The sequence below is a fragment of the Littorina saxatilis genome, linkage group LG3, assembly GCF_037325665.1.
Source record: "Littorina saxatilis isolate snail1 linkage group LG3, US_GU_Lsax_2.0, whole genome shotgun sequence".
NCBI lineage: Eukaryota > Metazoa > Mollusca > Gastropoda > Littorinimorpha > Littorinidae > Littorina > Littorina saxatilis.
The window spans coordinates 28,345,399-28,368,869 of NC_090247.1; the positions used below are offsets into that span (position 1 = coordinate 28,345,399).

A 23,471-nucleotide genomic window follows, 5' to 3' on the forward strand; every position below is an offset into this window, starting at 1 on the left:
GGTTCATTCATCATCTGACATAACTTTTTAGCGAAATCTAACCATAAGATTATTGAAAAAAAGCAAAAATGTAGACGACCACCTTTAAGAGCCTTCACTGCCATTAAGACTGTTTTCTCAGATGCTCCGTTCAAACTCAAAGGTTCTATAAATAAAGCTCCGTTTTTGCTTGGACTACCTCTCAGACCTGATTGTCTAAGATTGTTGGCGGTCCTTGAAGGGGGTGGGGTCGGTCACACAATACTGGGTATATTTCAAGAGAGGGGGGGCACAGATCCAGACATCATAAGAACAGAGAGAGAGAGAGAGAGAGAGAGAGAGAGAGAGAGAGAGAGAGAGAATTGCAAGCTATTTCATTAAATGTCAAGAGTGAAGTGTGAGGAACATTTCGTCTAGAACTAGGCCAGCTTATTAAGTAAAATTGCGGAATAAGTGTACGCACAAATTTGTTGAAAGCGTTCATTGACAAATCAGTTCCGAACCTTGAAAACGTCTCATTTCGCTCTCAATGAATTGCTTCTTACCCTCTTGAAGCAGCCATTCCGTATGCATACAAACGACTCCTTTCTGTTTCGAAAATATGAGCAGTGAGAGGCAATTTTGTTAAGTAATCCCATCAACGCTTGCAAACTCGCGATTTCAAGAGCAGGAAAACATCGTCTCTAAACACACGAGGCTCGTCTGAAACCTTGACCCACTTTGCATGCATCCGGAAATTTGCATGAAAACAATTTTCTTCAAAGCTCAACACAATTGTGCTTGTGGAGAGAGGGTGTGTGAGCCTGGTTTCAAAACTAATCAAAAACGGATTAGCAAAGAGTGTTCGGGGAGAGAGAAAAAAATCAGATCCCATATCGGAGTAACCTTTCGTTAAAGAATCTTCCTTCCCGTTTAAAGCGATTGTGCACACACCAAAGATCTGTCGTGATACAGGAGATAAGTCTGTATACTTCCATGTGGAACACTTACCAAAAAACCAGCGAGAACCAAGCTACTTCCTGTGCAAAGTGTTACTTTTGATTTCTTTTCTTGTCGTTGCTAAACATGTTTTGGAGACTGACATATAGGAGTCAGCTACAACAAATTATTCAGCCCCCCCCCCCAAAAAAAAAAATAGAAAAGATAAACAAGAAGGGCAAAGCCCATACGACTCACATGCTTGACCTTGACCTTTACATGACCTTGACCTTCAGCTAAACCTAGCAATGACATCATACACTAAGAACTGCTTTACACATTTTTCCTACCAAAATACATGTGACCTTGACCCAAGGTCAAGGTCATCCAAGGTCATGCAACACAAAGCTGTTAATTCAAGCCATAGGAAGTACAATGGTGCTTATTGGCTCTTTCTACCATGAGATATGGTCACTTTTAGTGGTTCACTACCTTATTTTGGTCACATTTCATAAGGGTCAAAGTGACCTTGACCTTGATCATATGTGACCAAATGTGTCTCATGATGAAAGCATAACATGTGCCCCACATAATTTTTAAGTTATCTTCCATAGTTCAGGGTCAAGGTCACTTCAAAATATGTATACAATCCAACTTTGAAGAGCTCCTGTGACCTTGACCTTGAAGCAAGGTAAACCAAACTGGTATCAAAAGATGGGGCTTACTTTGCCCTATATATCATATATAGGTGAGGTATTAAATCTCAAAAAACTTCAGAGAAAATGTGAAAAATAGCTGTTTTTTAGACAACATTTATGGCCCCTGCGACCTTGACCTTGAAGCAAGGTCAAGATGCTATGTATGTTTTTTGGGGCCTTGTCATCATACACCATCTTGCCAAATTTGGTACTGATAGACTGAATAGTGTCCAAGAAATATCCAACGTTAAAGTTTTCCGGACGGACGGATGGCCGGACGGACGGACGGCCGGACGGACGGACGACTCGGGTGAGTACATAGACTCACTTTTGCTTCGCATGTGAGTCAAAAATTATATAGATAAAAAAAAATTATATAGATAAAAAAAAATATCACACAGTATAGAAAGTAAGCATGCTGCTGATTTTTCGTACGTGTCCAGGGGGAAGGCTGAACCTTTATCTTGTGAAAGCATGGACAGAGATGTGTTGTGTACACCATAGTTTCCACGGGAAGGAATGCATCTGTAACCTGTTTCCGCTCGGAAAGTGCTAATTTATGTCAAAACGGATGTGTGTGGGTTTTTTTTAATAACTGTACGCGCAAACATGTATTCACAACATCCTGAACTCAGATCAAAATGAGTTCGGCTCATTCTCTCCCTGACCGGACGCTACAGTCCTAAGCGAATCTATCAAAACAAAAACACAGAGTTATCTCCCAAATGGTTTTCGCGAGCACTGATCTAATTTTGAGATCAGTGTTCGCGAGACGAAGATGATTGCAGATTGGCCGACTTCGACAGTGATCTCCGTTCTGTTCTTCACAGTTATGATAAAGACATCGTTCTAAGGTCAAAACAAGTCGAAATTTTGGGACTGATGCCGGAAGGAGACCGTAATATATGGTTTCATCACTGTCAACTGGTTACAGAAAAAAATCGTCGGCTCCAGTGAGTGCCGAAACCAAACGGTTGATTATCACGTGACACTTTTGCCATATTTAGAGTTGTTTGCACAGTAAATACAGCCGCGAAAAATAGCTCGCTTGAAACTGTCTTACATATCAATTCCTTTGTAATTTAAAAATTACAAAACACCATGAAAAATCATTATCGACGATCGCGAATCTGCTTATATCAATAATACATTACAAAAAGCTCTAAATATGTTTAAAAAAAAAATCAGTTTTCTTGCCAGACAAGGAAACTCAAGGCATCCTGTCAGGGAGAGAATGAGCCGAACTCATTTTGACTTGAGTTCAGGATGGTAATTCACAAGTGTACCCCCTTCCAGCAGTCCCCACCCAACCTCCTCAGGCACTACGCCCCGCACACATATACTTAAGCACACACGCCTACTTCACTAATGCTGACTTCGTCCCGTGTATTTCTCCCTGAATCTATTTAAAAACACAAGCAAAAATAAAGAGTCACAGACATGCAGACGGACAGACACACACACAAACACACGCGAGCGCACAAGCTCTCTCTCACACACACACACACACACACACACACACACACACACACACACACACACACACACATCCATTACCCCGTAATACAACCCGACAGCTGTGCACTGCACTTATTAAAGATAAACCTATTTCTGACTCACCCTCACCACCCGCGACATCTGGCGTACCGAATGCAAATGAACCAGAAAGCTGTCTCTACCGCTAACAAAAATATGTAACCGTGGAAAGTCTTTTCCCCAGATGACACTCATAGTGCAATTTCTTGTGGTATGTATGTACATTCCAAGGACAGTACCCGCTTTCACTCCAGAGACTGCAGATTCGGGCAAAAATACGTGTATTCTCTGGAATAGCATTTCTGATTTGATCATATTAAGTACGCTTTCCTTTATTTTGCACCAGTTATGACACATCTTCATAGTGTTGAAGGAATGTTGCTTCTAATCCTCCAAGCAATAATTGGAAGGGAATCTTTATGAGTAACAGTTCAGTGAGTTCAGCATACTTTCAGATTTGCAGGACCACTCCATCCAAGACTCGGGACTCAAGACTTGACTGTCCTTACAAAAAATAAGAAAAATCGATTCCATCCATCCATCCTTCAATCTAATCTAGGTAATGTAGTATTAGATACCTAAACCCTAAACTTCCTTAGGCGAACCTTGCATTCTTCCTTTTTCTTTTCTTTTCCCCCAAAACCCATCACAACCACCACCACCACCACCTCCATCATCATCACAACAGAAGAGAAGCAGCAGCAGCAGCAGTCTACATGCAGCTATACTTTATCACTTGCTCAATTACCCATTTCATCCAGTCACTCACCAGTCCATCAATCCCGACTAATAAATCATACTTAATTTGCAGATGTTCGTTCCACACAAAAACGCGTTCACGCTGAGCACATAAAAAAACAAGAAGGGCAAAACCCATACGACTCACATGCTTTACACATTTTTCCTACCAAAATACATGTGACCTTGACCCAAGGTCAAGGTCATCCAAGGTCATGCAACACAAAGCTGTTAATTCAAGACATAGGAAGTACAATGGTGCTTATTGGCTCTTTCTACCTTGAGATATGGTCACTTTTAGTGGTTCACTACCTTATTTTGGTCACATTTCATAAGGGTCAAAGTGACCTTGACCTTGATCATATGTGACCAAATGTGTCTCATGATGAAAGCATAACATGTGCCCCACATAATTTTTAAGTTTGAAACAGTTATCTTCCATAGTTCAGGGTCAAGGTCACTTCAAAATATGTATACAATCCAACTTTGAAGAGCTCCTGTGACCTTGACCTTGAAGCAAGGTAAACCAAACTGGTATCAAAAGATGGGGCTTACTTTGCCCTATATATCATATATAGGTGAGGTATTCAATCTCAAAAACTTCAGAGAAAATGGGAAAAATGGGAAAAATAGCTGTTTTTTAGGCAACATTTAAGGCCCCTGCGACCTTGACCTTGAAGCAAGGTCAAGATGCTATGTATGTTTTTTGGGGCCTTGTCATCATACACCATCTTGCCAAATTTGGTACTGATAGACTGAATAGTGTCCAAGAAATATCCAACGTTAAAGTTTTCCGGACGGACGGACGGACGTCCGGACGGACGTCCGGACGGACGGACGGACGACTCGGGTGAGTACATAGACTCACTTTTGCTTCGCATGTGAGTCAACAAAAAACGAGAAAAATAAGAAAGGTCAAACACTGGAACTCCAACGATAGAGGAGGGATGGAGACGGGCGAGGAGGTGGTGACAGAGGAGGAGGAGAAGTAGGTAATAAGAGGACGAGAAGAAAGAGGAGGAAGAAAGAGGAGGAAGAGAAGTGTAGGTAATAAGAGAAGGAGGAGGAGGAGGAAGAAAAGTAGGACAGGCGGAAGAGGAGGAGGAAACAAGTAGGTCGGATGAGAAGGAGGAGGACGAGAAGTAGGTCAGAGGAAGAGGAAAAGAAGTAGGAGGAGAAGGAGGAAAAGTAGGTCGGAGGAGAAGGTTTGTTTGTTTGTTTGTTTGTTTAACGCCCAGCCGACCACGAAGGGCCATATCAGGGCGGTGCTGCTTTGACATATAACGTGCGGCACACACAAGACAGAAGTCGCAGTACAGGCTTCATGTCTCACCAAGTCACATTATTCTGACACCGGACCAACCAGTCCAAGCACTAACCCCATAATGCCAGACGCCAGGCGGAGCAGCCACTGGATTGCCAATTTTAAAGTCTTAGGTATGACCCGGCCGGGGTTCGAACCCACGACCTCCCGATCACGGGGCGGACGCCTTACCACTAGGCCAACCGTGCCGGTGTCGGAGGAGAAGGAGAAAGAAATGTAGGTCGGAGGAGGAGAGATGGAAAATGTACCGTGTCAAGAGCACTCCCAACGCAATGTTATGTTTTGACAGAATATCTTGATGTTTACACAACCAATATAATATGCTGCTCTAATTCTTTCTTCTTTTTTTTGCACGAGGAAGGGTGGTGAAGGATGTAATAATACACACAGACAGCCGAATAGGGCACCGGTTAATTGGTGAAGGTGGAGATGGGCATGGGGGTTCAAGGATGTCAACGCTGAATCACGAGGCTTATGACTGTGACTCATGTCAACAGCCGACGTGACACACACACACACACACACCACTTCTTCACACGGGGACAGCTTTTACGCTCACTGAATAGTGTGTCCGTATGCGCACGCACACACACACACACAAACACACAGATTCACAGAATAGTACCCAATATTGACTGACTGTGTGATGATATCTTCTGCTATGGTCTGTTGAGACAGTGATATTGCTAATTCTCTGGACAATTTACTGTAAAGAAATTACAAAAGAATTTGTCTCAGTTTTGGTTGTTCCATATCCCTCCCTCGGATTATTATTTCTTTTTGTTCACTCTTTTCTTGTACTTTTCAGTATTTCAAAATGTCTTTTCTTTCAAAAAGTCTTTAGTCACTTGCTCAACTAAATTCTGGGATCATTACATTTTCATATATATTTGTTTGTTTTTAAATTTAGGTGTTTTTGTTTTTGAAGTGGGGAAGCAATAAAGAGGTCGTCGATATCAAAACTGATATCGACGGAAATGTCGTCGATATCACTTTTGCACTGAGCTCAGTTTTGCCCAATTGACCAATGGAAATCCCCGTAACATATGAAATAGCAATATACACTGTTTACGACTAGCGAAGGATAAGCATCTCGTGTTCAATATCACACCAAACTTTACTTGAAAACAAACTTACATCAAGCATAGCAAAGACAAGCAACTCTCCACTATTAAGCCCATTCACCACTTAAATCCTGCCAAGCTGGCATGTTTTGTTTCCCCGCCAGTCAAAACCTTGTGTACACTTGGCCGGTCGTCAGTGTTTTCAAGGTCGGCCACATTCTGATCATCATCGCTCCACGCTATCGCTTTAGAATGAGCCGAACTCATTTTGACCTGAGTTCAGGATGGGTCGGCCAGCCATAATAAGCCGGTTACGCCAGGTGCACACAGAGTGACCGAGGCAGGCCACCATAGACACGCCACATTGTGACCTCTTCTCCTTGTTGGTTTGTTTTGTTTTTGTTTGGTTGTTGTTGTTGTTTGCTTTTGCTGTTCTGAAGGGAGTGATAACACACTGTTTTGATTCGCTTCAAGTAAACACTTATCAAACGTTGTAGGACAAGTTATTGGGGACACATTTCCTGCAACACGAACTGATCTAAGGCTGTCGTTATACCAACCAGTGAATATGCAGCAAAAGACTGTCTTTATGCAAACCGTGAAATAGGCAGCAGACACACACACACACACACACACTAAACATGAACAGCAATTGAGAAAACTGAAAAGAGGAAAAAAATACAATAAAAAAACACACAGAAAAAACAACGAGTCAATCGTTGAATTCGAAGTACACCAATGTTTCCTGTTCAATCTGTCTGTTGATCTCTCACGCTGTCTCATCACCCGTGTCAAAAACTGAACAGTTAAAAAAACGTCCCTGCTTCTAGCGCCTGTAGTCAAGCGTGGCTACCGACGGCGTATGTAACGGTTTTGTGTATTTTCAGTGACCCTAGAATAACCTCAACTGACCTAAGTCTGTATTTGTCCATATCATACTGTGAAGCCTTTACGCAAATATAAGCACGTCCTTGGAACGAGATAATTCTTAACACTGCCGGACTGTGGCCGCTGATCTCATCAAAATCCTTTAGGCGTACGAAAACCGTTCACGCATACACGTGTATACAAAAAATGGCGAAGATTCACTATCACATGAGGAAATCTTTAACAAAATAAGCGAAGCATATCAGAACCGTTCACGCGTGCATAAAAAAAGTGTTGTTATTCTGCACTCAATCAAACAATGAGCCTAGGTTGTAGGACAAAACATCAGTTTACACTGTCGTTTGGAAGAGAATATTCTACACTGACGGAGTGTTCAGTTAGTTTCTGTACGTTACAATAGTAGACTAACATTTAGTATTTCTTTGACTCTACTGGTCATCAAAATTACTTGTGATTTCGTGTTCTGTTTTTTTGTGTGCGTTTATGTTGTATCAAAACTTAGCATACAAAAAGAGTATTACAACAAATTTCATATCCCAACTATTAGTAACAGTTCTTTGATCCGAAAGGTGTGCCAGATAGCCAAGTTTGTTTGTTTGTTTATTTGTTGCTTAACGTCCAGCCGACTACGCAGAGCCATATCAGGACGAGGAAGGGGGGGATGAAGGGGGCCACTTGTCAAGCGATTCCTGTTTACAAATGCACTAACCCATTACTTGTGTCCCAGCAGGCTTTAGTAAAACTAAATTAATACCTACTGGAAGATTACCAGTTTCCAGTATGTTAAAATAGGCTTAACCAATCTACTGCTGGACTTACATCAGAACACTAACAGATTAAACTATACATGAATCGCGAGACAAGCGGCAAGAGAAGAGATTTTTGGAAAAAATACAGGTGAATGGGCAAGAAGGCAGAAAAAAGAAAAGAATTCATGAAGAAAAAGAGAGCATGACAGGAAAGAGGAACCAAAAATCTACCTAACAGCAAACTAGAAAGCTCCTGCGGTTCCAAAAACAGGAGGGGCCTTTAATTTCATAACCGCAGTGCCCCACTGCGGGAGATAGCCAAGTGGAGTGCCTTTAATATATTGTCACAGACCGTTTGAATAAAATGACACGGGATTGAATGTTTTAGTTGGGATACCGCCATTTAGGCAGTCATGCGCCTCTTTTGGGGAAGCATGCTGTGTATTTTTGTGTTTTTATAACCCATCGAACTCGGACATGGATCACAGGATCTTTTCCTTGCGCACTTGATCCTGTGCTTGCGTGTACACACAAAGGGGGTTAAGGCACTAACAAGTCTGCACATAAGTTGACCTGGGAGATCGGAAAAATCTTCAACCTAAACTCTCCACCCTTAGCCCACCAGGCGGCCGCGGCTGGGATTTGAACTCACGACCATCCGATTAGGAGACCTATGTTTTATCCACTAGTCCACTGCGCCCGTCTAGCCTAGCCAATTTTTACCCCCATACTTAACCGCATTATAAACGAAGCCACATTTATGTTAATAAACCCTCAGAATTATCCGTTGAACTACCCGTTGAGAACGAACGAAGCATGAGTATAAAATTACACAATTTTAAGATCACTCAAAAATGACCTTTCTTCTTTGGTCAAGTGACTTGTATGAACGCTCCTGCCCCCTCCACATTACACGCGGGCGCTCTCTCTCTCTCTCTCACACACACACACACGACTTGATAAGGTTTAAGTAACTAAGTTTATCTGCACAATGACTGTTTACTTTCTTGTTGAGCGCGGAGGAGATGCTGACGATTTTTTTAGGGCGAGGAAGGGGGGCTCTGGAGGGGGGAGTTTAGCTGACTCAGGTAAACCAAGAACAAAACGAAATAAATCAGACAGCAGACAGAACAATGATGAGATGTGTCGACAAATACACTTTTTATCGCTCAGCTTATGTAGGTAATGCAAGCACAGTGCATGTAATCTTTTGCGTCGCTGGCAAAATCCTTTTTGTTCTGACGTGGACAAAATGGCAGTGCAACCGAAGTGTCACTGTTTTTTTGAATTCGTTCCAATGTATAAGCTTGGCGCCTTCAAGTTGAACTGAAATGGACTTTGGTGTTTTGTGTGTGGATTTTTTCACTCTCCAAAGTCCCTTCAACCTATTTAATTTGTCTATGTTGGGCCGATTCAAGCAATTCAGCAAGATGAGCAAAAACATCAGCGTTGTTTTTATTTTTTATTTTCCATGTTTGACTTTTAAAGAACACATGTTAGTCTATTTCTCTGAAGCACACTGCTGTGAAACAAACTTTTCTTTCTGTTCCAGCACTAGTGCACGGCGACATAATTCGCACATCAGCGAATAAAGTGTACATGGTGTTTGGCAAAGCAAAGTGTTTGGAATCGTTTCACCTTCATGGCTTGACATTCATTGATGTTATGGGCATCTGTGCACCTTTGCTTCTGACCTGGTTTGTGTTTGCAGAAACTTAAGTTACAATTGCAGGCAGATATTACAGGCCTGACAATAAAATGGTTTCTGAATGGACTTGTGCACTCAGATGGTTATCGTCCTTGCCTCATAAGTCATAACCCATGTCATTTCCAGCTTATTCTTTGCCGTTTGCTTATTCTGAATCTGAGCGATTGTAAGCTTACTGCTGCTGCGTCTCTTCCTTGGACATCCTTTACTCTACAGTCATGCAATATAATGCTTGGGGGAAATCTGAACTGATTTAAAAACAACTAAAAAAACAACAGGAAAACAATTGAGAGAACCAAACGCAGGGCCGGACCAAATGAGTTGTAAGGGGGGGGTTCCTCCTTTTTTGGGGGGGCAAATCAGCGAAGTGGCGAAGCCACAAGGGGGGTCCGGGGGCATGCTCCCCCGGAAAATGTTTGAAAAACGGTTAAAATCTGTGCAATCTGGTGCATTCTGGGCCTTGTTTTGAGGGTTAAGAGCAGCATTGTTTTGGTGCTAAAACTAGTAAAAGTCAAAGCAAGGTACATGCTTTTTCCAGGGGTGGGGTTCCGGAACCCCTGGAACCCCCCCCTGGGTCCGGCCCTGAAACGTACTTCGCGCGAGCTTGCGATCTTGGCAATGTTTGGTTTAAAAAAAACAAGTCGCGTAAGGCGAAAATACAATATTTAGTCAAGTAGCTGTCGAACTCACAGAATGAAACTGAACGCAATGCCATTTTTCAGCAAGACCGTATACTCGTAGCATCGTCAGTCCACCGCTCATGGCAAAGGCAGTGAAATTGACAAGAAGAGCGGGGTAGTAGTTGCGCTAAGAAGGATAGCACGCTTTTCTGTACCTCTCTTTGTTTTAACTTTCTGAGCGTGTTTTTAATCCAAACATATCATATCTATATGTTTTTGGAATCAGGAACCGACAAGGAATAAGATGAAAGTGTTTTTAAATTGATTTCGACAATTTAATTTTGATAATAATTTTTATATATTTAATTTTCAGAGCTTGTTTTTAATCCGAATATAACATATTTATATGTTTTTGGAATCAGCAAATGATGGAGAATAAGATAAACGTAAATTTGGATCGTTTTATAAATTTTTTTTTTTTTTTACAATTTTCAGATTTTTAATGACCAAAGTCATTAATTAATTTTTAAGCCACCAAGCTGAAATGCAATACCGAAGTCCGGGCTTCGTCGAAGATTACTTGACCAAAATTTGAACCAATTTGGTTGAAAAATGAGGGCGTGACAGTGCCGCCTCAACTTTCACGAAAAGCCGGATATGACGTCATCAAAAACATTTATCAAAAAAATGAAAAAAACGTTCGGGGATTTCATACCCAGGAACTCTCATGTCAAATTTCATAAAGATCGGTCCAGTAGTTTAGTCTGAATCGCTCTACACACACACACACACACACACACAGACACACAGACACACACACACACGCACATACACCACGACCCTCGTTTCGATTCCCCCTCGATGTTAAAATATTTAGTCAAAACTTGACTAAATATAAAAAGTAAGTCCCTTCAACCGACATGGCTTAAAACGGGACCGATGCAAGTGTGATCTTGGCAAAGTGCAGTATGTGTAGAAAAGAAACTACAAGCTGGCAGTAGAGTGACCATGACCGGTTTGCACCACTTCAGATCACTGTTCACGGCTATGAAGAACGTGAGATTGCTGTTACAACCTTGGGTGCGGTCACCTCTAGCACTAAACCCCCCTCAGGTGTCAGACTTGGCTTTCTCACAAACTTTGCCAACATTACACACAGAAACACACCACTTTTTCTCCTAGCCCCCTCTCCCTCGCCTTAACACAACATCCCTTTCACTACACTCCATCCCTTCCCCTGACAGCGACACTAACACAAACACTCTTTCTATTCCCTTTTCTCTACTGGTACATTGATTGGTAACTTCACATCATTAACTTATCACCCCCCCCCCACTCTTAAACTCACTTTTTTGCTGGCTTATAATTATAATACTGTGATTTATTCCAAACTTTTGTTTTGCCTTTTTCACTTTCAAGTCACTTTTCTTCGCTGGTTTACAATATTCTGTGATTTATCCTGAAAAAAATCAAAATTAAACTTCGAACGCTGTATATATTCCACCGCAAGAACAAAGAGAGCAATGTCTGCACTTTTAAAATGTCTTAAATGGCAGCATCGTCGCAAAGAATCCACGGTTCTGCTATAGGTTATCCTGGAAAAAAATAATTGAGTTTTGGCACAATACGGTTGTCACCCTTTCCCAGGAAACAATTTTTAGAAAGCAATGAGGGAGTCAGAGAGACACCTGGCGATAGCCGTGGAGCGAGGATTATCAGAATGAGTTCTGTCCTGTATGCATTAAGAATTTTAACTGATCAAACAGAGTGCAGAAATGTCATCTGAACTTACGTCTGTATTGTCAACCGGTTCACGTAATTGTCATGTGAATATCTCATATATATAACGCTGACAGATGTCGGCCGTGCCGGTGAAAAAACACAAATAAAAACAACTTTTATTGACTTTCCCTCGACAATGAAAACGTTGATAGAGAGAATTAGAGAGAGAAAGAGAGAGAGATAGAAAGAGAGAAAGAGAGGAGGGGGGGAGATAGACTGACGGAAGGAGAGTGAGAGAGAGAGACGGAAACAGAGAGAAGGAGAGAGAAAGAGTGAGAGGGTGGAAGAGAGAGAGTGAGAGAGAGATGGTGAAAGAGAGATAGTGAGATATAGAGAAAAAGAGACAGAGTCAAAAGAGATAGATAGAAAGAGAGAGAGAGAGAGGGGAGAGAGAGAGAGAGAGAGAGAGAGAGAGAGACAGACAGAGACAGACAGACAGAGATAGACGGAGAGACGGACAGAGAGAGAGACAGATCGACACACAGACACACACACATACAGAATCATTTCATCCCACCAGTCACAGAAAACGCATTAAATCGCAGAAAGTTTGAATAACCCGAACACAAAGAACTTATTTTGCGGCACGTGCATGATTAGATTTTGTTCATGCTTTGTATGTATGTCTATGTGTGTCTTTAAAAAAAACTTTTTTTTACAGGTGACAGCCAGAAAATGAGAACGACATTACCCTACTTCTTTCAAATCGTTCCTTTCTTCGCGCTTGCCACTCAGATTTCATTCTTTGCTATGTAAGCCGATTTGCGTTGAGTGTGATTGCACTAAACCACGCGTTGTATGTGTGTGTGTGTGTGTGTGTGTGTGTGTGTGTGTGTGTGTGTGCACGTGTCCGTGTGTTAGTGTTGGTGTGTGTGTGTGTGTTGGAGCGTGCGTGCGTGTGTTAATGTGTGTGTGTTTGTGCGTGCGTGCGTCTTAAACGCGAACGCGCGTGTGTGTCGTGCCTGTACGATAACGCATGAAAACCTTTAACCGAACTGTCATAATTATGACTAGTTCTCAGTATTTCCTCTTTATCTCTGCGCCAGTAGGTAACCAAAGCCTAGGCCTACAGATAATGATCTTGAAGTATTCTTGCGGAGCTAAAGTAAAGGTCAGGTGTTATAGGAACCGATCGAACTACTTAAAACTCCAGTGAAGGAATGAATTAAACAGTGGTGTCGACCAACTAGCAAAAATGGATCTGCAAGTACTTCTGTCCCAGAACTGAAAAACCCTCGATTTGTTTTCAAAGAGAGAGAGAGAGAGAGAGAGAGAGAGAGAGAGAGAGAGAGAGAGAGAGAGAGACAGAGAGAGAGAGACAGAGAGAGAGAGAGAGAGAGTATTGTATCTGTGACGATGTCTGAGCGCGTGTTCTCATAATTATACTGCGTTCCTTGCCATAACAAATGACATGTTAAAAATCGTTCGATTTTGAGGCGTTCGGTTGAGTTTTCTTCTAAAGAAGAGATTCCGTGCCTAAATTAAAATTCTGTATACCGAACATACAATTTTGAACAGTTTTTTCCCTCTCATTTTTCAAACTCATAGTACACAGCTGCTTCAAATCAAAGGTTTTCAAAGTAGGCTTCGTTAGTTTCAATGTGGAGTACCGTCTTTCCAGTTTAAATTAATTTCGTGAAATGACACCTATGTCAACAATAATTTCTCAGCTGTGCACAGTACGTTTACTGGGCGTCAGATAATTGCTTCAAAGGTTGCATGTAGAACACATTGGTATTTTTTTTAGGCAGTTTTGAATGTCAAGGCCAAATCCACAAATTGCCCTGAAAAGTTATGGAGCTTTAAACCTTGTGACTTTAATATTACTACGACTCGCTATTGGAGGTGTCAACTGAAGGTCAACATATACTTAAAAATTGCTGCCAACAATTGTGACATGCAGCCAAAGCACCGGCTCGTGACCGAGTATTATTAGCGGTACGTAATTGGTAGGTTCCTTTTACCGGCGCTGAATATGACCTTGGACACTCTTTGCAAGCATTCTTTTCGCTTGTCAGTTTCCGCTTTGTCGTTCAAACCGGTCTGAGCAGGCGTACGTGAAGGAGAGAGAGGAAGGGGGGGGGGGGGGGGGCGCAGTGAAGGCCACAGACACTGACACACGCAACCACACACTGACAAACGCAACCACACATGACCAGAGACACAGACGCGCTCACACAACCACACACACACAGGGGCGGATCTGGGGGGGTGCAATGGGTGCAATTGCACCCCTCCCCCCAGCGGGACAAAAAAAAAAAAAAAAAAAAGAAGAAAAAAAAAAAGAAGAAAAATGTATCACCTGAAAATAGCACTTTACACGCTCAGATTGCACCATTTTGCTTCCTTTTTAAAAAAAAATTCCGGGGGGGCATGCCCCCGGACCCCCCTAGCATGCTCGGCGCTCTCGCGCCATCGGTTCGGCGCTTCGCGCCATCGGTTCGGCGCTTCGCGCCATCGGTTCGGCGCTTCGCTGATAAGATACAAAAAAAAAAAAAAAAAAAAAGAACTTTGCACCCCCCCCCTTTCAAAACCCAGATCCGCCCCTGCACACACGTAACCACAGACACTGCAAAACAAACAGACAACCAAACACAAACACAGACATAGATATTGACACATGCAACAACACAACCACATACACACACAACCACATTCACAGACACTGACACACACAACCAAACTACACAAACACACACTGAGAAATACACTACCACAGATACAACTTGAACACACACTTAATCAATACAAGAAAGCATAAAGTTAAATAAGTTGGGAGGGGGGTGGGGGGGAGGCTAAAGGGAGAAGAGACTGAGTTGTGTGTACACCATGTACACACTGGGGAGAGAGAGAAAGAGAGAGAGAGAGAGAGAGAGAGAGAGAGAGAGAGAGAGAGAGAGAGAGAGAGATCCGTTTGAAACATGCATTCATCTTTTTCATTACCGCCAACTCAGCAACAACCACCTCTTTCATCACTGTCTGTCAGTCTCATTTCCGCTATAGCCTTGTTTTCATATTTTCCCTGTCCTTTTTCAAAGTCAAAATTTACAGCAGAATAAACGAACCAGGAGAACAGTTCTCTAAAATACATAAAACACGAACTTTGAATACATCGCGTCTACTTCTATCTTGAGTACAACTTTAAAATAACCCCTCATTTCAAACTCGTCTTAAAACACTATAAAGAGGGCACTATAACCAATCATTTTCGCCAAAAGCAACCTAAAACCGCCTGAAACTGCTTGGGAATGGCTTACAGAAGCGGAGAGTTGGGGTGGGGAATTTGGGCCAGTACCCAACGACTCGACGAGTCGATACTTGCAAAGGAAAACAATTAGAACAGATAGATAGACACACACATGAATAACATGCGCTCAACACTTGAAAACACACAAGCGAACGCATATACCATATATATAATTATGGAGCCACGTATTACAGTCTTTATCGCGTGTGTGTGTGTTGGCGTGTGTTTGCTTGTGTGTGTTACAGTGTGTATGTGTGCGTGTGTGAAGAGGAAGAGAAAGAGAAGAAGAGAAAGAGAGAGAGAGAAAGAGAAAGAGAGAGAGAGAGAGAGAAAGAGAGAGAAAGAGGGAGAATTAGATAGAGAGAGAGAGAAAGAGAAAGAGAGAGAGAGAGAGAGAAAGAGAGAGAAAGAGGGAGAATTAGATAGAGAGAGTCGCAGCGCGACTTCAGTCTTTCAGTTGACTTCTGATGTCGGAGGCGATGGACTTGACAAAAGCTGAAGCGTATTTTTTGTGTAAAACGAAACACACGTATACATATATACATTTGCGAGTCACGATTTTCCAAAATAATTTTTGTTATTATAATGAGTTTGTGCGTGTACGTTTTTTATGTGCAAGCAAACGTCGCGACGTGAAGGAATGTGGCCATGCAATTTCCTGTTATTATGACTCTTCTCATCGGTACCTAGTTTTTGTGTCTACTCATACTGACGAAACATTCTAAAAACACAGCACCATCCTGTAAACCAAACACAACCACAGCCAATGCATACCGCCAACCCCCAATGTTGACAAGATTTTTGCCACCATAAATCAACTAGCATGCGCTGTGTGACCTTGACCCCTGCAAGTGGCCGAGATTGTAGCCAATCGCAGCCGCGTTTACAAAGCGCGGCAGTAAACAAAGCGAGCTTATAATAAACTCGACCACATTTGCATGCTTGACTGAACGCGCAATCGGATACACATCCGCTAGAAGCCCCCATCGGCCCACAGTATCTTAATTCACCCGTTTCGTGCCATACTACTATAAAATTCTGTAACAGAAATCCTTCCACCGGTATTTTTACCTCTCACCCCCGCCCCCGCCCCCCCTCTTCCACCCTAATCCATTATTTTCTTGGCCATGTCCCAGGAAAATGCATCGGCTCAACAAAATGATTGCGTGGCAGTGTGTTTGGGGACCGTAAACATTTGCTCAACTGCGACAAAGAGTGAAATATTATGCAATGCTTTTAGATAAAACCTGAGACCGAAGAATACAGGTAACTGGAAGCCACACGAATTAAACAGCCTATAGCACTGCATTCTGCACAGCCGGGATTGCTACAACGCACCTTTTTGATCAGTTGTCAAAGAAACAAACCTGACGGGTGTTTCTTGGTTGTTGATCTTATAAAAAAAAAAATTTTTTTTTGGGGGGGGTGCGGTTTAATTGGGACCTGAATAATTTGTAAGCCAGTGCCTTGTGAACATGCTAGCTGAATGTACTTGCCAGTGTGGTCTTCAATTTAGAATTAAAATACGGCTTCATATGTTATTTCTGCTACTATCAATATCAGACTGAGCAATTAACTCAAATAAAATAGATAGCCGTTTCAGATGAGAGCCTAAAGGAACAACATTCCAGCGTCAACACAAAAACTGTATTCCAAATGGCATTCCCCACTGCAATGGGTTTTTTACTCTTGATTATACATAATTATGCAGTTTAATTTATAAAGAAAACTTTTAATCATACATAATTACATGATTATGCAGTTTAATTTATAAACAAAACTTTTATTTATACATAATTACATAATTATGCAGTTTAATTTATAAACAAAACTTTTAATTATACATAATTACATAATTATGCAGTTTAATTTACAAATAAAACAAGTATATCAAGCACAAATGTATGCCTTCTTCTTTCTTTTTGTGTGTGGCTGCATGTGTCTGACAGTCCACACCATACTAGCTGGGCTGGAACTGTGAAAATGCAAAATTTGTACCCTCTAGTCAAAAACAGAACCCCACAGGAATCTCTCTATCTACATTTTGTAGAAACAAGCATGACATTTGCCTAGATGCAAATTGCAGTCCGCAATCAATTGTCTGTCAATCTTCACAGCAATTAGCCACAGTTAATAATGAGCCTCTCATTAACACATTAGATGAAACTATTTAGCAACTATAATAATAATAATAATAATAATAATAACGGGCATTTATAAAGCGCCTTATCAAAAGTTCAAAGCGCGGGACAACAATACATGTATACAAAAATCATACAATCACTGTCAGATTCAAACAACACATCATGCACATCTCACATCCCCAGACTCTATACTAAGGAACTATCCGTAGTGTTGTTGGAACAAGTGAGTTTTCAAATTGGACTTAAAAGATGAAATGGATGGAGAGTGACGTAATTGAAAGGGGAGTGAATTCCATAACTGAGGTCCATAATACGAAAACGTGCGGAAGCCATGAGCCTTGCGTTTAAAGCGACCTTGACAGAGAAGTCGAGCATCATCAGAAGAACGAAGGGTGCGAGAGGGAGTGTAGAGAGAGACCAGTTCAGAAAGATAGGCAGGTGCCGATTCAGAGATGATATTGTAGCAGAAGCAGGCAGCTTTATACCTAATACGTTCAGATACAGGAAGCCAGTGAAGTTCTTTCATGAGAGGAGTGCAGGGTTGTCGATGCTGTGCTCTGAAAATGAGACGTGCAGCAGAGTGTTGTACTTTTTGCAAGGGTTGGAGAGTGGAGTCAGGGCAGCCTATGAGAAGGGAGTTGCAGTAATCTAATCTGGACAGAATGCAGGATGTAACGAGAGTTTTAGTGGCATCAACAGTGAGACATTTTCTTATGGAACCTATTCTTCTGATCTCAAAGTAACATGTCTGACAGACTTTTTTGATGTGTTGTTTCATTGAGAGGTGGGAGTCCATGATGAACCCAAGATTCCTAGCACTATAAGAGAGAGAAATGTCACTAGAACCTACTGTGATGGAGGCTGGAAGGGAAGTGGTCGAACAGGAAGCTCCAGAGAAAAGAAGAAATTCAGTCTTGTCATCATTTAACTTGAGCATATTGTTTGTCATCCATGATTTAATATCTGAAGTGCAGTTTTGGAGAGTGTGCGTCACCGCTTGGATTTCTGTTGGCTTGCATGCTTGTTGGAGTTGTGTGTCGTCTGCAAAGAGGTAGTGATTGACTGCGTGTTGCTTGATGACGGCAGAGAGAGGAGTGGTGTATAGTACAAATAAAACTGGGCCTAGAACTGATCCCTGGGGAACGCCGAAACAGAGAGGAGATGGAGGAGATGAGAGATTATTGACAGACACATACTGACTACGGCCCTGTAGATATGAACTAAACCAGTGAAGAGCGGTAGAGTGAATGCCAAAAACAGATTCGAGACGAGAGAGCAGAACAGAGTGATCGATCGTATCGAACGCAGCTGAGTTATCCAAGAGAAGCAGAACTGATAGGTCATCATTATCCAGAGCAGAAAGAATGTCATTCACAACACGAAGCAAAACAGTCTCGGTGCTGTGGCCAGCCCTATACGCTGACTGAAGAGGGTTGCAGAGGTTGTTGGTTTCAAGGTGGGAGAGAAGCTGACTAAGCACTACTTTTTCCAGAATTTTAGAAATGAATGGCAAGTTGGAAACAGGCCTATAGTTTTTCAACTGATTTTTATCCAGAGATGGTTTCTTGATCAAAGGTTTAACTACTGCAGTTTTCAAGTCCATTGGCACAGTGCCAGAAGTGAGAGAAGAGTTGATTATGTTGGTTATGATGGGAAGAAAAAGGTCAAGGTTTTCATAAAACAAGTTGGTGGGGATGGGGTCTAGCTCACAAGACTTTGGCACTGTGTTCTTCAAAATCTTCAAAACAAACTGCTCAGATACAGGAGTGAAGCTATCCAACAAAGAACCAGAGAATTGTGAAGCTAGAGGCGAAGCCACTGGTGGAGGAAAGCTATTTCTGATGGTTTCGATCTTCTCAGTGAAGTAGTCAGAAAATACAGTTGGCAGGTCCTTGGGGTCATGGGTGGTGGGGAGGCTGGAAACCGTCTGTTTTCCAAGCAGAGAATTGAAATTTTGAAAAAGTTCTTTGCATGTTCTACTACCTATAATCTGGGCAGAGAAGAAAGCAGTTTTAGCGCCTTCAACTAAGTCATTTATTTTGCGTTTGATGGTTTCAAAAATCTCTTTGTGAACAGTGAGTTTGGATTTAAGCCAGCACCTCTCCGCCTGACGACGTTCACGTTTCAGTTTGCCAAACTGCTCAGAGATGCTACTGAACCACGGGTTAGATTTCCGCTGACGAACCGTGCGTTGGCAGAGAGGGGCGTGCCTATCAAGAATTGAGCGCAACGTCTGGTTATATTCAGTGACAGAGCAATCTTGAGATAAACCAGCTACATCATGTCTAAAAGACTCCTTATCAATCTTCTTGATGCTACGAAAAGTTATTGTTACAGGGGCAGACACAGGCTTTGGAACATTTAGACGACATAATACGGCGTTGTGGTCAGACTTAAGGTCGTGACTGACAAAACATGAACTGACAATGGCATCAGAAGGGCGATGAATGACTAAATCTAACATGTGACCATGCTTATGAGTCGGAGAGTCAACAGACTGGTGAAAACTGAACATGTCGAACAAATCTGAGAGTTTCTTGGTGTTGGAGTCCTCAGCATTTTCAAAATGAAAATTAAAGTCACCCATCACAAGAGTTTTCCCAGGCAAAGAATCACAATGCTCAAGAAAGTCTGGAAACTGGTCAAAAAACATAGTGTTCGTGAGCTTATTCTTCTTGCTTGGAGGTGGCCTATAGACACAGGCGATGTTGATTCTAGAATCCTGAACTATACATGCCCCTCATGTGCATGTCTGCACACAAACAGTCATGCACACCAGCAGACGCACACACACACCCTTTCCCCCTCCCCCACACACATAGATATTACAAGAAGATGTGGTGAAAATTGTTGGTTCAGTATTACTGTAAATGACAAAACAGTTTTGAACAGTTTTTTGAATAAAAATAATGCAATAGGAAGCACTTGACTAAAATGTCATGGCACTGCCTGATAAACGCCTTTAGAAATTGGAAAATGGAGACAAATGCTGACCTTGAAAAGCAGAACAACAAAGCTCATAGCAAGTATTTGAGTACAGGAGAATGAAATAGACCTAATACATACAAAAGAGTAAACTTTCATTCGATTCCTCTCTCTCTATCGCGCAAAATGACCAAAAAATGGAAATGGAGAAAAAGTGCAAAATTCTGACATGCAAAAACATCAAAGCCCACAAACAGCAAAACGCCCAAGTATATGAAATCTGAATCTAGCCACTATAAGAATAAAAGTTGCTAATGGTTTGCAAATGTTGTGTATGTAAACAACCCCCAAATGCACACTCTTCAACCACACTTTCCCATCATAAGTTCAACCAGTCTTCTCTCTTTCATACAACAAAGGAAGTAATATCCACTCTCGTTAGTATAAGCAAACTAGCTTCTGCTAATCACAAGTATGTCTAGTGTCAGACAAAAACCATCTCAAAAGTCAAGGCCAAAATCGTTAGCTTAGTCATCTGCTATCACAGCAAAAAAATGAAACTCTAATGCGCTATGGCATCAGCATTCAGTTTACCTTTTGCGGTATCTTCTTCTTCTTCTTCTTCTTCTGTTGGAAAAAAACAACAACAGATTTTGTTCTTATGTTCTATTTTTGTGGGGTGGAGTATTAAGGTGGGATGGGGATTGGTGGAAAAACCCACGGTGTCAACCTTTTGCAGACAAAAGCATGACGAGAATGTAGATGAACGAATGGGGAAAACCCCATGCGGTGTCATTCATGTGCTGGGGCAGGGAGGTGGCTGGGGGTTGGTGGGTGCGATAATAGATTTCAAAAAAGGAGAGTGAGAGAGAGAGGGAGCGAGAGACATATATACAGCATAAGTGATGCATTCTTTGGGGTGTTCAGGGTGGATGGTAAAGACTGTCCAAGGGCGAGGAAGGGTTAGCAAAACTTTAAAATGGTGTTTGTGTAATAAGTAAGACAAAACACAAATCAATCACACACACACACACAAAAAACCTGACAGAAGTAGAAAAAAAACTAAATCATGTTTACTCCACTTCACAATTACAGCTATACCCCAGGGGCAATATTTTTCTTTTCAAATCCTTATCTTACATGGCTTATCACATCCACTTCTGGGCTACCTATCTGACCTCAGCTTTAATGTCAGGCAAACTGGAACAAAAGTAGGTCAAGGCCACCCAATTATCTCTACTTATTATCTGGGAGTAAACACTCAAAATGTAGAGCAGGGCAGGCTGTGTTGGCATTCATTGGCACAACAAGGTCGCAAGTCAATTTAACAGGACAGAAAACAGACCGGTAAAAGATAAAAGCTAAATATCATGAAAAAAAAAATGGAGAAAAAAAATCACAAAGAAAACAAGGAGATAAGGGTCATAAAGCCTGAACCTGAATAAATAAGAAGAGGGCCAGATGAACGTGTGTGTTGAGGGGGCGGGGGTTTGGGGTGGGGGGTTTGGGGTGGGGGGCAAGGGAGCAGGGAGGGGGCTGAGAGAACAGAAAGCGTGGAAGGCAGTGCATGATCAAAACTTGAAAGTTCTTTTCTTTCCACGCGAACCATTTTATGTTTTCAACTATCCAGTATCTGTGTAGGCGCATGGGATATATTTTCACTAGATAGGAACATCCCTTCCACTTTGGACACATACCAAAAATCAAGACTTGCTGCATGCTTTCTGTGGAGAGTGTTTTTCAGTGCATTTTGCACCTCAAACCTAATTTAACACACACACACACACACACACACACACACACACACACACAGTCACACACACACACAGTCACACACACACACAGTCACACACACACACACACACACACACACAGTCACACACACACACAGTCACACACACACACAGTCACACACACACACAGTCACACACACACACACAGTCACACACACACACACACACAGTACAGTCACACACACACAGTCACACACACACACACACACACACACAGTCACACACACACACGGTCACACACACATGGTCACACACACACACACAGTCACACACACACACACACACACAGTCACACACACACACACGGTCACACACACACACACGGTCACACACACAGTCACACACACACACATACACACAGTCACACACACACACACACAGTCACACACACACACACACACACAGTCACACACACACACAAAATCCCACTCTGCACAGAAAGCAACCAGGAAGTTGTTGTTTTGTGTGTTGTTGTTGTTGTTGGTTGGTGTGTGTGTGGGTTTTTTTTTGTTTTTTTTTTTTTTTGGGGGGGGGGGGGGGGGATATTGATGTGTCCAAGGGGAAGAATGCTCTTATTCTATGCAAAAGCTTGGACAAAGTTGTGCGCCTGATGAACAAGATTTTGTATACAGGAAGGTAGGTGCCTTTAACAGAAACGGAGAGTGGAAGACAGGAAGTGGGCGAAAAAAGATAACCACGGCCACAAGGGGGATGAAACACTTGTATGTCTTCCATCGGAATCCCAGGGTGGGTTCCGTGCTTGTTGCCTCCCTTTGTTTCTACATCCTTCTCAGCTCTTGAACAAGATAGCAATTTACTCCTATTTCGGTAGTCTTCCTTCTTTATTTCTTCTTTCACGCTCACAAGGGGACGGTGGCCTTGAGATAAAGAAATAAATCCCTTTCTTTCTGTCTTTCTTCATGACAGCACTAAAACTTCAGATAAACATCAAAATATCACTATTCCATGTTCAATAGGAGTCAGTGATTGTGAGGTTGAAAACAAATTATATTGAGCTACACCCTAGATGATGGATATAAGAATACTTGAAACAACAAAAAGAGCGGGGCTCAGGTGTAGGAAAGAAGAGGAAATTAAGATTCTAAGGACAGCACGCATCTAAATCGAAAAACGACAAGCCGGCCTGTTCAAGAGGGGCTCAGATGCATGTACTTCTACTTCAACATTCATTGGGGAAAACTCCCACGCACATTGGTATTTCTTACCAGTGGACTTTTGCACGTTGGGCTTTTAGTTGAGGTAGCAATGTTCTATTTTTGGGATAAAGACACCCTTGATTCAGGACAGAAATGCACACGAGATACAAAGGGTTACACCGAATCTGCACTCTTTGCACA

At 42.0% G+C, this 23,471-nt stretch overlaps 1 protein-coding gene across 4 annotated transcripts in view; it reads right to left on the bottom strand.

Annotated features, from left to right (window-relative positions):
• LOC138962061 (synapse-associated protein 1-like) overlaps nt 1-23,471 on the bottom strand; it is a 58,808-nt gene that overhangs the window by 10,344 nt on the left and 24,993 nt on the right. For 2 of the 4 annotated variants that reach the window (XM_070333765.1, XM_070333768.1), the window contains exon 7: nt 20,915-20,944. The exons of 1 other annotated variant lie outside the window; for it this stretch is intronic. In XM_070333765.1, the coding sequence (XP_070189866.1) occupies nt 20,915-20,944 (30 nt within the window). The remainder of the gene's footprint in view (nt 1-20,914; nt 20,945-23,471) is intronic. One more of the 4 variants, XM_070333766.1, reaches the window with a different exon arrangement.